This window comes from Eubalaena glacialis, chromosome 11 (genome assembly GCF_028564815.1).
Source record: "Eubalaena glacialis isolate mEubGla1 chromosome 11, mEubGla1.1.hap2.+ XY, whole genome shotgun sequence".
In the NCBI taxonomy this organism is placed as follows: Eukaryota; Metazoa; Chordata; class Mammalia; order Artiodactyla; family Balaenidae; genus Eubalaena; species Eubalaena glacialis.
In genome coordinates, this window is record NC_083726.1 from 62,481,878 (window position 1) to 62,497,433 (window position 15,556).

General features: G+C 52.0%; 1 protein-coding gene across 2 annotated transcripts; it reads left to right on the forward strand.

Moving 5' to 3' along the window:
- The first annotated feature begins 5,840 nt into the window (after window positions 1-5,840).
- ITGB7 (integrin subunit beta 7) lies at window positions 5,841-15,032 on the forward strand. 2 transcript variants are annotated; one of them, XM_061204385.1, is made up of 14 exons: window positions 5,841-6,041; window positions 7,899-8,100; window positions 8,190-8,360; window positions 9,292-9,533; window positions 10,112-10,270; window positions 10,582-10,677; window positions 10,836-10,925; window positions 11,967-12,119; window positions 12,413-12,606; window positions 12,957-13,180; window positions 13,426-13,645; window positions 13,779-13,987; window positions 14,306-14,466; window positions 14,745-15,032. In XM_061204385.1, the coding sequence occupies exons 1-14, from the start codon at window positions 5,841-5,843 to the stop codon at window positions 14,823-14,825; spliced, it is 2,403 nt and encodes an 800-aa protein (XP_061060368.1). In that variant the 3' UTR covers window positions 14,826-15,032. The 2 variants fall into 2 exon arrangements, with proteins under 2 accessions (XP_061060368.1, XP_061060369.1); XM_061204386.1 differs by lacking the exon at window positions 5,841-6,041 and adding an exon at window positions 7,612-7,643.
- Window positions 15,033-15,556: the final 524 nt, after the last annotated feature.

Consider the following 15,556-nt stretch of genomic DNA (forward strand, 5'->3'; position numbering starts at 1 on the left):
TTGCCTACCTGCGCCTGGCTGTCTTCACCGATGACCCGTGCATGTGGGAGAGAGAGGTTGAGGATGTGGGAGTGGCGGAGGAGAGGAGAGGGGGGAAAGCAGAAGAAGAAAGTGAAAGAAACTCTAGAGGAAACCACAGGGCCTGTGGGGAAGGAGGGGTCATTGCCATGGCAACCCTGGTTGTGGGGGAAGGACAAGAGGTCTGAGAGCCGGTGGCTGAAGCCCACCCAGAGGAGGATGCCCTTCTCTCCAGTTGCTCCTCCTACGACCCATCTGATGTTCACTGAACACCTGCTAGGAGACGGACCCTGCGGCTTCAGTCAGTCCCTTGCCGGTGGAGGAGACAGACCTGTGAACAGACGTCACGTCCAGTTCCTTCTCAAAACTCCCTGTGGTCAAGTGTGGGCCTCAGCCTCTTTTCCCTGCAGCCTCGTCCTTGCCCGGCTCCAGCTGCCATGCCTGTGCTCAGCTTTGCACAGTTCGCCTCCTCCACCCACGTCCCAGGCCCCAGCACCGTTTGGCTCCTTGGCCCCCCAACTTCATTCTCTGAGCCTGACCCTGTGCCTGTCTCTCCAACTTCCCAGCTGTCTGGTCCTTGAATTTTTCAAAGCCTCCCACCTGCATTACTTCTCATCCACTGATTATCTCTCTTATCGAGCCCTTAGTAAGTGCCATGTTCTCCTCTAAGCAATTGATACGAATAATCTCATTTAATTCTCACAATAATGCTATGAGTTCCACTTGACAGATGAGAAAACAGCCACAGGAAGGGTAAGTAATTTACCTAGGGTCCCACTACTAGTAAATGATAGAGCTAGGATTTGAACTTGGGCAGTTTGGCTCCAGAGCCCGTGTAGTTAAGCACACACTGTAAGACAGTGGGCACCAGGTTTTCAGAATGAACAACAGTCACTAATTTCCCCCTCCGACACTACTTACTGCCTCCATATTTCTTCCTTCCTGTCATGTTCCTATATGAAGAAATAGAACATCAATTTGGGAGGCAGGCAGACCTGGATTTAAATCCAGACCATCTAGTTGCTAACTATGTGACCTCGGGCAAAATACTTTGTACTTCTAAGCCTCTACATCTGTAAAATTAGGGGGCTGGAGGGAGGTTAACACCTATGTCATGAGGTTGCTGCTGTGAGAATGAACTGTAACATTATGATACACCCAGTACAATAATAGGTGCTCAACAGATGAGCTTCCTTGCTTCCTTCTTCCAGATCCCTGTATCATCAACTCCCTTGGCCCAATTTCACCCTTATCTGCTCCACCTTCTCCTAGGTCAGTCACCACCACCAGCCCCAAGTCTCCCCCACCCTGGGGCGTGTCACTTCCTCCTCTGCAGCCTCCCAGATCAGTACACAAAGGCTGCTGCTACCACCGGAGGGAGGAAGGGCTGCTCCGCACGCACCTGTGAGTACCAGGGCAGCAGCCCTCCTGCCTCCTCTCCTACCCGCCCAGGCCCCACCTGGTCCTAACCTCCTGGGAAGAGGGCTCTGACCTGAAGACACCCAGGGTTCAACTGAGTCTTGAGAAAGGCTCTGAAGACCTCTCTGCATTCCCAAGATCTCCTGTTCCCTCCTCCAGTCGCACAAGCCCTCCCTCCCCCCACCCATCCCTCTTGTGTTGGTTTCCCAAGAGTGGAACTGGAGAGAGAAAAAGGAGGTAGGGGATGCATGAGTGCTATCATTTGCTTGCCGGCTATGTGTTACGGATTATGACGAGGTAAGGTTCTCCCAATATTACTCCCCAGCTGCCATCCCTGCTGCCTGATGCCTTGTGCTCGGCTCAGGCCTCCTCCCGGTTGGTACCTTGGCCACAGATCCCACACTCCTGGAAGACTGTGGCTCAGCGGCTCAGTTCTGTCCCCTCCTTGTGACTCTGAGTGGGCAGCAGAGGGTTCCTCCTGACTTGGGAGATCTGGATGGGTTGGGGAGATGCTCTCTTTCTCAGCTGCTCAGGGGGCAGTGGGGTACGTACTGGAGTCAGAATTAAGTTCAGGAAAATGGACAACCCCAGAGGGAGAGAAGCGAAGATAGAGGAAGGCCAGAAGGAAAGAGAAAGGGGATCAGATAGAGCCCATTGGGGCTGGTGGGGAGAAGGCACAACTTTCCATGAAGATGGTGCCCAGGTTGGAGGGGAGGAAAGCAGCAAACAAAGCGAGAGGCCTGGCCTGTGTCAGTCCCTGCTCTGCTGTAGTTCGCTGGGGGACCTTGGGCAAGTCACTCACCACTCTGGGATTCAGGTTTCCATCTGCAAAAAGAGGGGGTTGAAATAGAAGATTTTGCCGTTCTACGGTTAGGATCAGAGTGGGAAAGGAAGTAAAACAAAGAACTGTGAAGAAGTGGAGAAGAGAAAAGTAGCTGCGAGATGGAATCAGATTTCTGACTAGGAAGGGGAGACAGAGAAAGGGAGAGACAGATTAAGAGAAGCAGGTGGCAGGTCATGTATCCTGAGGAGGGGAGAAGGGGGTTGGGGAGGAGAGTCCAAGGGCCCCCTTTAGGGGAGATGAGTGACTCCTTTGAGCCCTCTGGGACTGTCCTATCCTGGGGGACAGTGTGGCCCGGAGCCCCACCTGTGAGAGATGAGTCAAAACTGGGCTCCGTGCTGCAGCATCCCCAGCCTCGCCGACCACAGGCGTGCAGAGCCAACGAGGCTGAGGTTACACTGAGGCTGAGCCCTGGGCTAGCCTCTCACAGGAGGGTGGAGGCTCTGTTAAATATATATCTACTACGCCTGAGGTTACAGGTGGTGGGAAGCAGGACGGGGCGGTCAGCGACTTGGCACCACACCCCTTCGCCACACCCCGTGCAAATCATCTGGTACTGAGTCTCGGCCCAGGCTGAGAAGGATGCAGATGCTTCCCGACAAGGAGTTAGTTCAAATACACTGCTGATGGGGACGTGAACTGGCGCAGCCCTTCAGGAGGTCATGTCAGTTATGTTGGCACTACTCACCAGTATTACAAATGATACCTATTTATTAACCCTACAAATCCTCTTCCAGGGGTTTATCCTACAACATGCACACATGTGAAATGATAAATCCATGAATTTTCACTGCAGCGTTGTTTGTAATAGTGAACAATTAGAAACAACATAAATTCCCATTACAAGAGACTAAATACAACATGACATATCCATGCAGTGGAAATCTATATAGCTGTAAAAATGAACAAGGGAGTTCTTTATTTTCTTGGGTGGCAGGAACTCCAAGAAAACTAGTCTGACCAAGTAAGATGCAAAACTGGGTGTAAAGTATTCTAGCATTTGTTGAATTCTATTGTTTGATTCTATCATTTGAAGAGTATATATGTGTTCATATTAGTTTGTATATACACTAAAAGTCTCTAGAAAGATTATAGGCAACAAAAGATAATAATAAATGACGGTTATTTATTTGAAGTTAAGTGTGGAAACTGGTGTGGATGGGGGATAGGAGTGGGAGATTTCTATCATCTTAACTTTTTGGTTTTTTAAATTGTGGTAAAATACACATCAAATTTATAATTTTAACCATTTTAAGTGTACAGTTCAGGGGCATTAAGTACATTCACAGTGTTGTGCAACCATAACCGCTATCTAGTTCCAGAGCTTTTTCTTCACTCCAAAAGGAAACTGCCCATTAAGCAGTCACTCCCCATCCTCCCCAACCCCTGGCAACCACTAAGCTACTTTCTGTTTCTATGGAGTTGTCTAGGTGGGCTATTTCATATCAATGCAGTTGTACAATATGTGGTTGTTCATGACTGGCTTTGTTCATTTAACATAATGTTTTCAAGGTTCATCAACGTTGTAGCATGTATCAGTACTTCATTCCTTTTTATGGCCAAATAATATTTCTTTGTATGGATATACCACATTTTATTCATCCATTCATCAGGTGATGGGCATTTGGGTTGTTTCTACCTTTTAGCTACTGTGCATGGTACTGCGATGAACAGTATTGCACAAGTTTGTGTTTGTTTAAACACCCGTTTTCAATTCTTTTAGGGATATCCTTAGGGGTGGAATTGTCAAGTGCTAGGGTGATTCTGTGTTTTAACTTCTTAAAGAATCACCAAACTGTCTTCCACAGTTGTTGTACCGTTTTACATTTCCACCAGCAATGTATGAAGGCTCCATTTTCTCCACGTCCTCATCAACACTTATTTTCTTTTTTTTTTTTTTGATTACAGCCATTCTAGTGGGTGTGAAGTGGTATCTTGTGGTTTTGATTTGCATTCCCCTGATGACTAATCGTGTTGAGCATCTTTTTATCTGTTGTTAGTCACTTGTCTATCTTCTTTAAAGAAACGTCAAAGTCCTTTGCACATTTTAAAACTGGGTTGTTTTTCTCTTTGTTGTTGTTAGAGTTCTTTAATATATTCTGGATACTTAACAGATACGTGATTTGCAAATATTTTCTCCCATCCTGTGGCCTGTCTTATCACTCTCTTGATAGTGTTCTTTAATGCATAAAAGTTTTAAATTTTGATGAAGTCCAATTTATCTATTTTTTCCTTCGTTGCTTGTGCTTTTGATGTCATAGCTAAGAATCCATTGTCAAGTCCAAAATCATGATGATTTATCCCTATATTTTCTTCTAAGAGTTTCATAGTTTTAAGAACTTATACTTAGGTCTTTGGTCCATTTTCAGTTAATTTTTGTATATGTTGTGAGGTAGGAGTCCAACTTCATTCTTTTACATGTGGATATCCAGTCATCCCAGTACCATTTGTTGAAGACTATTCTTTCTGTATTGAATGGTTTGGCATCTTCGTTGAAAATCAGCTGACCATAAGGGATGGATTTATTTCTGAACTCTCAATTCTATTCCATTGATCTATTTGCCTATCCTTATGCCAATACCACACTGTCTTGATTACTGCGGCTCTGTAGTAAGTTTTGAAAGTGAGAAGTGTGAGTCCTCCAACTTTGTTCTTCTTTTTCAAGATTGTTTTGGCTATTCATGCAATTCCATGTGAATTTTAGGATCAGCTTTTCCATTTCTATAAAAACGGCCATTGGGATTTAACTTTTTGATTTTTGAAGCATGGTAATAAATTGCCTATTCAAATTTTTAATCTAGATCCCCTTTGTGCAATGTACAGGAAAGAGAAATTTTTACCAAACCTGGCCTTCCTTCCTCCATTATCCCAGACCTTTAGACAGTTCTTCTGATGGTCTAATCTTTATTCCTCTTGCTACCATGTCAGTCAATTACAGCTGACTTTCCCTGCCTCTTTCACATACTCCCTCATCTGCTCCAGCTTTATTTCCTCTCATTCCTAATCCCTGACTTTTTCCCCTTATTTAGAGCCCCTGACCCTCTTCCTTTAGAATCCAAGGTTATGAAAGCTAGAAGGGCTGTCAGATTATTTTTTCAACTCCCTTACTTTACGGTTGTGGAAACTAAGGCTCAGAGAGAAAATCTGACTTGACACCAGCCAGTGAGTGACTGAGGCAGGACCAGACCTGGTCCGTTTCCTGTTTGGTTCTCTTTCCACTATGGCTTGGAATCTTGGTGAATAGACCTGTGTGCAGACCTTAGTGCCTCCAGGTCCACTCTCCAGACTCTTAGTTAGGCTATTTTGCCCACTCTGGCCTCATGAAGTCTGCACGCAGGAGGGTTGGGTCTTTTCCAAGGCTCCTACCCTAGCCTGGGATCTGCCCCTTCCTGCCATTTTGAAGAAACTGCTGAATCCACAGGGGGAAGTGAAACTATGGGGAGAGATAAAGAGTTGGGGTAGAGTTTTGAGAGGGACAACCACAGGCTAAGTTTAGAGGGCTGAGAGCTTGGGGGCCCTCGCTGAGGACCCACATGTCCCCCTTTATGTCCTATTACAGACCATGGTGGCTTTGTCAATGGTCCTTGTTTTCCTGCTGGCCCTGAGCAGAGGTGAAAGTGAACTGGACACCAAGATCTCATCCCCACAGGAGACCACAGAATGGGGGGATCCTGGGCTGTCCCTACCAGGGTCCTGCCAGCCAGCTCCCTCCTGTCAAAAGTGCATCCTCTCACACCCGAGCTGTGCATGGTGCAAGCAACTGGTAAAGATGGGTCTGTGGCCTTTGAACCAAGTGTATGTGTGTGTACAGCCTGGATATACGAGTGTGATTGTGTGGGCACGTATGTGACTTTCTGGGTGCACTCTGTAGTTCTGTGTGTGACTGAGTTTGTGCACATAGGACTCCTGTCTGTGATTGTATGAGTGTGTATGTGTGTGTGCATATACATGCACTCAAGTTTCCTGCGCATGTATGTTTATGTCTGTATCTGTGTATTTGTGTATATGTGGAGAAGACTTGTGACCATAAATTTGGAGGAAGCATGTTCCTGCTGGAACTCATGCTTGTGTATAGGGAGAGGGATCTTTTGTGGGTGTACCTGTGAGAAAGTGTATTTGTCAGCTTGGGCTGTCATAGCAAAATACCATAGACTAGGGGGCTTAAGCAACAGGAATTTATTTCTCACAGTTCTGGAGGATGTGAAATCCAAGATCAAGGTGGTAGCTGATTCAGTTCCTGGTGAGAACTCTCTTCCTGGCTTGCAGATGGGCTGCGGACAAGCTCTCTGGTGTCTCTTCTTATAGGGATCTAATCCCCTCATAAGGGTTCTACCCTCATGACCTCATCTAACCCTAATTTCTTCTCAAAGGCCCCATCTCCAAATATCATCATGTTGGGGGTCAGTCCACTGCAGAAAGTATGTGATTGGGTCTCTGGATCTGTGTTGGGGGTGGGGCATGTTCCTAGGTATGTAGCAGCCTGTGACTGGGAGGGTAGAAAGGAAGGAGCTGGAAGCCTGTGGGCTTTGGGGGAAAGGCTTGAGCTACCTAAGTGACAAGAAGGATGCTGGGGAGAGGGTGTCTCCCTGGCTGGTCAAACAAGACTGTTGTTTTTTTTTAATTTTTTGGGAAATTTTAATTAATTAATTAATTTTTGGCCATGCCATGCGGCATGGCTTGTGGGATCTTAGCTCCCCGACCAGGGATCAAACCAGCGCCACCCACCTCCATTGGAAGCAGGGAGTCTTGACCACCAGGGAAGTCCCAGGCTGTTCTTTTGTTTATGCCTTAAAGAGACAGGGCTCATGGTGCAGCAGAGCATGAGGGGCGCCTGAACTGGAGGGTGGGCAGAACTGTCTCTCTCACAGGAAGATGGAGAGTTAGATGAGATAAGAAATGAGGGCACACTCACTAGGAGGCAGAGCCACAAAACTGAGTGGGTCCAGGGGAAATGCACATAGTGAATCTGGGAGGCCGGGAGGGGGAAGACTCAGAGTCAGTGGGAGGCAGAGGCCAGAGGTGCCAGGCAGGGACTCTTGGGACAGCTGGGTATGTCTGTCTCCTCCAATCCCCCGACCAGAGGCTGGCACCCGGGTCAGCCGAGAAGCCACTCTAACCATTTCCTTCCCCTGTGGCTTCCCAGCCAGTGCCAGGGGTACCAGACACATTGAGGGGGAGCGGGGGGTTCTCTCCTGTCCCTATCCTTCCCCTTCCCAGGGACTGTGGGTCTTAGTCTGACCCCCTTCCCATTTTGGCCTGAGCATTCAGGGGAGGTTGGACTAGGAGGTCAGGCTCCTCCTTTTTTAATGGCAGTGAGGTCCCTGAGATCTCAACAGGAAGTCTGTGGCACTGGGGGAGTGGAGAGGTAGGGTGTCTGGGGAAAGGGGGCGTCCAGATAAGGGTAGGAGAAGGGGGGGTGCTGTAGGAAGTGGGCTCTGACAAGGAAGAAAGGACGGCGTTCAAGGGTAGCTGTGGAAGGGAGGGGAGGGAATCGGGGGGGCCCGGGGAGTTGCCTGACAGGGGAGGGCTTGGAAGTGGCCGGGATGCCAGGGTGGTTCTGGGAGCAGGGCTGAGGGGTCCAGGGGACTAGGGTCCCGACGCGCCTCCCCTTGCGGCGCAGAACTTCACGGCGTCCGGGGAGGCGGAGGTGCGCCGCTGCGCCCTGCGAGAGGAGCTGCTGGCCCGGGGCTGCCCCCCGGGGGAGCTGGAGGAGCCCCGCGGCCGGCAGGAGGTGCTGCAGGACGAGCCGCTCAGCCAGGGCACCCGCGGCGAGGGGGCCACCCAGCTGGCACCGCAGCGGGTCCGGGTCACGCTGCGGCCGGGTGAGTTAGGGGGTGGTGGGCCGCCGGGCCCCGGGCTGGGCTGGGATTCCACCGCGCCCCACCGACCTCCCCACTACCTCCACCCCCAGGAGAGCCCCAGCAGCTCCGGGTCCGCTTCCTTCGAGCCGAGGGATACCCTGTGGACCTGTACTACCTTATGGACCTGAGCTACTCCATGAAGGACGACCTGGAGCGCGTGCGCCAGCTTGGGCACGCGCTGCTGGTGAGGTTGCAGGAAGTCACCCACTCCGTGCGCATTGGTGAGCCCAGCGGAGCCCTGCTCCGCACCTGCTGGCCCTCTGCCTCTAACCAGCCGCCACCCTAGCTTCTGCCAATGTCTAGGACACACAAGGGCCCCACCTGCCCTCTCCCGTTTTTTTTTTTTTGTTTGTTTTTTTTCAGGAAAGTAAAGCGAGGGTTTACTTAAGTGAAAGTATGCTCTCAAGGGAAGAGCAGGGAGACTCAGGTGAGTAGCTGCCCTGAGTTTTTTTTGCCAGCCAGTTATGTGGGGTGTAGAAATGAAGGGGCAGAATATTCACTGTGCCCTCTCCCCGTGTTTAACGGACCTGGCCAGGCCATGGGTTCCTGACATCTCTCCCCAAAGACATCTATCTTCTAGGTCAGAGCTAGAGGGGGTTTAAGAGACTGTCCAGTAGGACCCCTCATTTTACTGGAAGGGTAACTGAGGCCTTGAGTTTGGAGAGACTGTGTTCAGACAGCTCCCAGGGTCAGACAGTGCCCTAGATGCACCCACCTGGACACTGCCCTGATGCCACTTCTCAGGCCCCGTGTCTCCTGGACAAGGTCTAAATGCCATTATCCCTGCTGTACATTCTGCACTCACCCCTCCCGTTCAAGATCCCCTCCTTCATCTTATGCTGCTGCTACACCGCACACCCCCCCGTGCATTCTTCCCCAGCTTTAACCAACCCCCTGCCTGCCCACCGCTGTGCCCTCCTCCTCATCTCCATCCTCCACTTCCCTGAACCTGTGCTCTCACCCCTTTGCCCCTGCTGGGTCCTGGGTCCCCGCCCTCTAGGAGCACCCTCTCCCATCACCTCCGCTATGACTGTCCCCCCCCCCCACTTCCCAGGGACTCCCCTCCTGAGTCCTCAGCAGTGCCCCACCCCGCCCTGCATCCTGCTGCTGTCCAGTGACTTCTGGCACTGCCTTCATGACTCCTCCTCCCAGGCTTTGGTTCCTTCGTGGACAAAATGGTGCTGCCCTTCGTGAGCACAGTGCCCTCCAAGCTTCGCCACCCCTGCCCCACCCGGCTGGAGCGCTGCCAGCCGCCCTTCAGCTTTCACCATGTGCTATCCCTCACCGGGGATGCTAAGGCCTTCGAACGGGAGGTGGGACGCCAGAGCGTGTCCGGCAACCTGGACTCGCCTGAAGGTGGCTTTGATGCCATTCTGCAGGCTGCCCTCTGCCAGGTGAGGGGGCGGGGAGGGGCCCTGAGCCTGAAGGGCTGCTTGGGGCCAAGATGGCCACCTATGGTTATGCAGTTCACAATTCTAGGGGGTGGTCTTTGTATTATAGTCCCTGTAGTTTGCATATCTATTTTGACAATTTGCTGGTGGATTGGAGTAAAATGTCTTGAGGAAGAGGTGTGTTTTTTTTTTTTTTTTTTTGATGTGGACCATTTTTAAAGTCTTTATTGAATTTGTTACAATACTGCTTCTGTTTTATGTTTTGGTTTTTTTGGCCGCGAGGCATGTGGGATCTTAGCTCCCCAACCAGGGATGGAACCTGCACCCCCCTGCACTGGAAGGCGAAGTCTTAACCACTGGACCGCCAGGGAAGTCCCGAGGCGTGTTTTTCTAATTCACAAGAAGGCCTCCACTAGCAGCAACCCTGTTTGAGGGGCTGGGGAGAAGCAGGGAGCTGGAGACAAGGGGCTGGACAAACTGACCAGAACAAGGCTGGCCAAATCCTTGCTCCTAGAGCAGGCGGGGGTGGCTCAAGGGCCATCCATGCCCAAGTGCACAGCCTACCCACCATCCCACCCCAGGAGCAGATTGGCTGGAGAAATGTGTCCCGGCTACTGGTGTTCACTTCAGATGACACATTCCACACAGCTGGGGATGGCAAGTTGGGTGGCATTTTCATGCCCAGCGACGGGCACTGCCACTTGGACAGCAATGGCCTCTACAGTCGCAGCCCAGAGTTTGTGAGTCGCCACCCTCACCTGCCCCGCTCCATCAGAGCCACACCTCCTCTCCTCCCAGGAACCCACCCTCCAGCCTCACTGTCCTTACGGGTGATGACCACCCTGCCATCTTCCCCAGAAGTTCCTCCTCTCCATGTCCCCCCACTGCTCAGACAAACCCAAGTCACTCCACTCCCTGGCCCTTCCCTCCTTCTTGCCAAGCCTCCAGGGCTCTTCTAGCTGGTGGAACCCTGGATTTCCTGGGTTGAGGGCACCTTGCGTGTTGTGAGGGGGACTTGGGGCGCTCACCTTGTCGTGACTCCCTGCTCCAGGACTACCCCTCCGTGGGTCAGGTAGCCCAGGCCCTCTCTGCGGCAAACATCCAGCCCATCTTTGCTGTCACTGGTGCCACACTGCCTGTCTACCAGGTGAGAGTTGTCTGAATGCCAAACCCTCCCACTCCCAGCCTTTCTCACTTCCCTCACAGGCCCATTCTCCTTCCCCCATATGCCCTCCTTCCAGACCCCCAGAAGCTTATTTCCCTAGAGCTGTGACCCACCATTTCCCTCAACTCCTCACGTCGCAGGAGCTGAGTAAGCTGATTCCCAAGTCCGCAGTGGGGGAGCTGAGTGAGGACTCCAGCAATGTGGTCCAGCTCATCATGGATGCTTATAATGTGAGGGGCCAGCGTGGGGGGAGGGGGAGGGTGGGCGCTGGGGAAAGGTGGAAAGGGACCCTCAGGTGGGGTGGCAGAACTAAAAGGGGACGATCACTTTTTGTGTAACACTCCACAGCTCCTACCTACAGTTTGCATATGGCTGTCATTAATAGCTCATTCACTCAGTCAGTCTTGCATTCATAAATCTTAAGTGCCTGATTTGTGCAGACCATGGAGCCCTGCTCTGGGCAAGGAGGGGAATTAACATTGATTGAGCTTTTATTTCATGCCAAGCACTGTCCTGAGTACACACACAGTTTGCTGTCTCATTTATCCCACTAAAACCCCTGCTTGGAAACTAGTGTTCCAATTTTATCGATGGGGATACAGACACAGGGAGGCTAAGTGACTTGCCCAAGGTCACAGAGATAACAGATGGAACGGCTGGCACTTGTCCCCCAGTCAGTCTGTACATAAAGAATGTGACATCTGGAGACTGCCTTCACTAAGCTTTTAAATAATTTGGAGATATTCTTCACAGGAACCATAGAATTTTACAGGTAGAAGGAACCATAAAAATTTGTGTTTCTTGCGTTTAGGTCTTATCCCTGCAACTAGACTGTAGCCTTCTTGATAACAGGGACCATGTTCTAAACCCATGGCCAGAAAATTTGAGACAACATCAAATTTCCCAGGACAAACTCAATTGAAAGAATCTGCCCTTTAGACCTTGTATGCACACCGGTTATGTGTCCTGATCTGGGGTTTGAAAAACATAGCCACTGCACGTTCACAGTGCTGGCCAGCCCCTGACCCCCGGCAGGCCTTCGCTGCAGCTGCACTGAAATGCTGTTTTAGAAGCCTCTGGATTCTGTGTTCTCACTCAAGGTTATCACAGGTCCTTCCTGCAGAAACTCCTCCTGACTGGGCAGAATGGAAGGAGTCCCCAGGTGGGCTGAGGGCAGGCTTCTGGCAGGATTTGGAACAGCTGGAGAGGGCATGAGGTGGAGTTGGAGTCCTGCCTTCACATAGTTACTCTCTCTTTCTCCCTTTCCACAGAGCCTATCATCCACTGTGACCCTTGAACATGAACGCTCTCTACTCCCTCCTGGGGTCCGCATCTCTTACGATTCTCAGTGTGGGGGTCCTGAGAAGAGACAGGATGAGGCTGGTGACAGGGGCCAGTGCAACCACGTCCGAATCAACCAGACAGTGAGAAGGAAGAGCGTGGGGGTGGGAGTGGGAAATTGAGCAGGCAGGGAGAGATGGAAGACAAGCCCAGGAAGCAAAGCAAGAAGCATGGGGTAGCCTTCCACTCATCCTTTCTGAGGAGCTTTAACGAGCAGCCTCCTCAAGAGCGTTTCTAGGAGATGGGTGTTAGCACGACCCTATCCCTTCGTTTACTAGGAAGTAGGGTTCTGGATGACCAGTGTGTTTGGTGTGTGTCCGTGCACATACAGGAGCGCACATGATCTTAGTTTGATTTCCGCCTGCCCCGTCCTCAGGTGAATTTTCTGGTTACTCTCCAAGCTACCCACTGCCTCCCAGAACCCCATCTGCTGAGGTTCCGAGCCCGTGGCTTCTCAGAGGAGCTGACTGTGGAGTTGCACACACTGTGTGACTGTAACTGCAGTGACACCCAGCTCCAGGCTCCTCACTGCAGTGACGGCCAGGGGCACCTACAATGCGGGGTGTGCAGGTGAGGGCCTCCTGCTTCCCTTCACCTATATGGCTCCCCTGTATTCCTCCTCCCTTGCCTTCCCTCCTCCCAGTGGCGTCTCTAGACGTCTTGTTCGTAGACATCCCAAGACTCCACCCTGATTTTCACCTCCTGAAGCTTCTCAGAAATGCCAAACCCTCCCCTCCACCAGAACTCCCCCCCACCCCCTCTATACACCTTGGTGCTCCATTATATTCTGGCCTCCTGTCAGCCGCTGGTGGCTCTCCAACTATCTTGAGATCTTGGGTTTAGAGGATTCTGGGAAAGGCAGGTCAAGGCATGGTCAAAATCTATGACTCCCCTTTCCCTCCCCTGCCTTCCCCTCCCAGCTGTGTCCCTGGCCACCTGGGTCGGCTCTGTGAGTGCTCTGAGGCTGAGCTGTCCTCCCTGGATCTTGAATCTGGGTGTCGAGCCCCCAATGGCACAGGGCCCCTGTGCAGTGGGAGGGGACGGTGCCAGTGTGGACGCTGCACCTGCAGCGGACAGAGCTCTGGACGTCTGTGTGAATGTGATGATGCCAGCTGTGAGCGACATGAGGGAATCCTCTGTGGAGGTACCTGGAGACTTTGGGGAGGACGGGGTCAGAGTGGCTTCCCCAAGGGTGTTCAGGCTCTGGGAACTTCTCTGCACTAAGGGGAGGAATCAAAGATTCTGGTGTAGGGGTTGGAGGATATCCGGCACACTTGAGAGGGAAGTGGATGCACAGGAACAGGTCAGCTCTAGGCAGCCTGTGGTGGCATGGGATATCCAATGCCTGTGGGGAGGACGGTTGTCACCCTGCGTGTGGCTCTGCCTCAGGCTTTGGCCGCTGCCAATGTGGAGTGTGTCACTGTCACGCCAATCGCACGGGCAGAGCATGCGAATGCAGCGGGGACACAGACAACTGTGTCAGTCCCGAGGGAGGGCTGTGCAATGGGCGTGGATACTGCACCTGCAACCGCTGCCAGTGCTTGGACGGCTACTACGGTGCCCTATGTGATCAGTGCTCAGGCTGCAAGACGCCATGCGAGAGACACAGGTGAGCCCTCAGGCCTTGCGCCTTGGGAACAGGGGCACAGGGCTCGTTGAGCCCCTCCCACCCACCTGCTCTTTCTGCATGTGGTTTGGGTGACATCTGTCCAGCTGGTAACCTACTGGCACCCGCTGGACAGGGACTGCGCAGAGTGTGGCGCCTTTGGGACTGGTCCTCTGGCCAAGAATTGCAGCCTGGCGTGTGCCCATGCCAACGTGACTCTGGCTTTGGCCCCTATTCTGGACGATGGCTGGTGCAAAGAGAGGACCCACGACAACCAGCTCTTCTTCTTCCTGGCAGAGGATGAAGCCAGAGGCAGGGTCATGCTGACAGTGAGGCCCCCGGAAAGTAAGTGGGCAGGGATGCTGTGGACATGCCAGATGGGGCCCTGGAAGTTTACCTCAGAACTCTGGAGGTAAAGACAATGGGAAATCAGGCTGGGGGTTGAAGCAGAGCTAATGAATCCAGGCAAAAGTGCAGGTGCTGGACCAAACAGACAAGGCTAAGGCCCTGAGCACTGGGATAACCTTGGACCCTGTGGAGGTTCCCTTTGTTTTCAATAACAGGCAGGCCTGGGGAAGCTGGATGAGGCTGGACACACTGTGGGTAACTGGTGATCAATTCCTAGGCCCCGGCCCCCAGAAGTCTCTCGTTTCTTTCCCATAGAGGGGGCAGACCACACCCAAATCATCGTGCTGGGCTGTGTGGGGGGCATCGTGGCAGTGGGACTGGGGTTGGTCCTGGCTTATCGGCTCTCGGTGGAAATCTACGACCGCCGAGAATACAGTCGTTTTGAAAAGGAGCAGCAGCAGCTCAAGTGGAAGCAGGTGAGGCTGCCGCCTACCCCACGGGGTGAGGTTTTCCTTGCTTCCCCTGGTTAGGGGGGCTTTGCTTTCTGCTTCACCGTCTCACCCTCCACCCTGACTCGGTCTACTTAGCCGCCCCCCCGCTGGCCTAGCCCTCCTCTGTGGGCTTACTCTGGTTCCTCTGCTAATTTCCATCAGCTCTTGGGGTCCTCCTGCTCAAGTTCTAGGCTGGCCTCTTAGGACTAGATAAAAGCGGAGTCCTGGGACTTTTCCTCATCATTTCCAACTTCTTTCCCCAGGACAACAATCCTCTGTACAAGAGCGCCATCACGACCACTGTCAACCCCTGCTTTCAAGAGGCAGAAAGCGCCCCTCTCTGAAGTGGGGAGGGACACTCACTGCAGGGCTCTTCTCTGGGATGGAGGGAATTGGGGCATGGGGTCTGTCAGTCAGCAGCTTGGTAGGGGGCTAATCCACTGCTGAGTGGTCACCCATACTTCATTCTTAGAGTGACACCGGAGAGGACTACCTTCTGCTGCAACCTTGCTTCCCTACCTCAGAAGTGGGGGCTACCCCCCATGTATACAATAAAGAGTCTTACCTCAGAGCACACCTGTCAGTTTGCTTTACCCCAAGGCCAGAGCAGGTTGTAGAGCCTGGGCCTCAGGAAGGCTCTTGTGCATTCCTCCTCCTGCCGCCTGAGGGCAAGGAGAGGTTCTCAAACTTAAAGTGCAGAACAGACTGCACAGTATGGGCTGCCTGGGGAGCAGCAGCAGTGGGCTGGGGTGGGCTAGTGAATCCTCGAGTAATGCTGACGTAGGAGAACTACAGACCACGCTTGGAGAAACACTGCCTTTGCTGGTGTCTGGCCTCATTCTGTCCTGCTGTGCATGTTTTTTTTCCTTATTCTGAATTGGTATCCTGTATTTATTCTACTTGTTGCTCTCTGCAAAGGGGAGCTTACAGGGTGCTGGAAGTCGTGGGGTGGTTGGTTACACTTGGTGGAAAAAAAAGAAAACTACTTTGGCCCCAGTGAAAAAGCTTCTCCCAAGGATATTCTTCCCAAAGAGGAGATAGTATGTACAAAAGCCCCATTTTCTTTTTATTTAAA

Bases quoted from the DNA above. Each gene is read 5' to 3' on its own strand.
- ITGB7 (XM_061204385.1), top strand. From the start codon at position 5,841: ATGGTGGCTTTGTCAATGGTCCTTGTTTTCCTGCTGGCCCTGAGCAGA. The intron at 12,120-12,412 runs GTGAGAAGGAAG...CCCCGTCCTCAG, and splicing joins ACGTCCGAATCAACCAGACA to GTGAATTTTCTGGTTACTCT. The intron at 13,181-13,425 runs GTACCTGGAGAC...GCTCTGCCTCAG, and splicing joins TGAGGGAATCCTCTGTGGAG to GCTTTGGCCGCTGCCAATGT.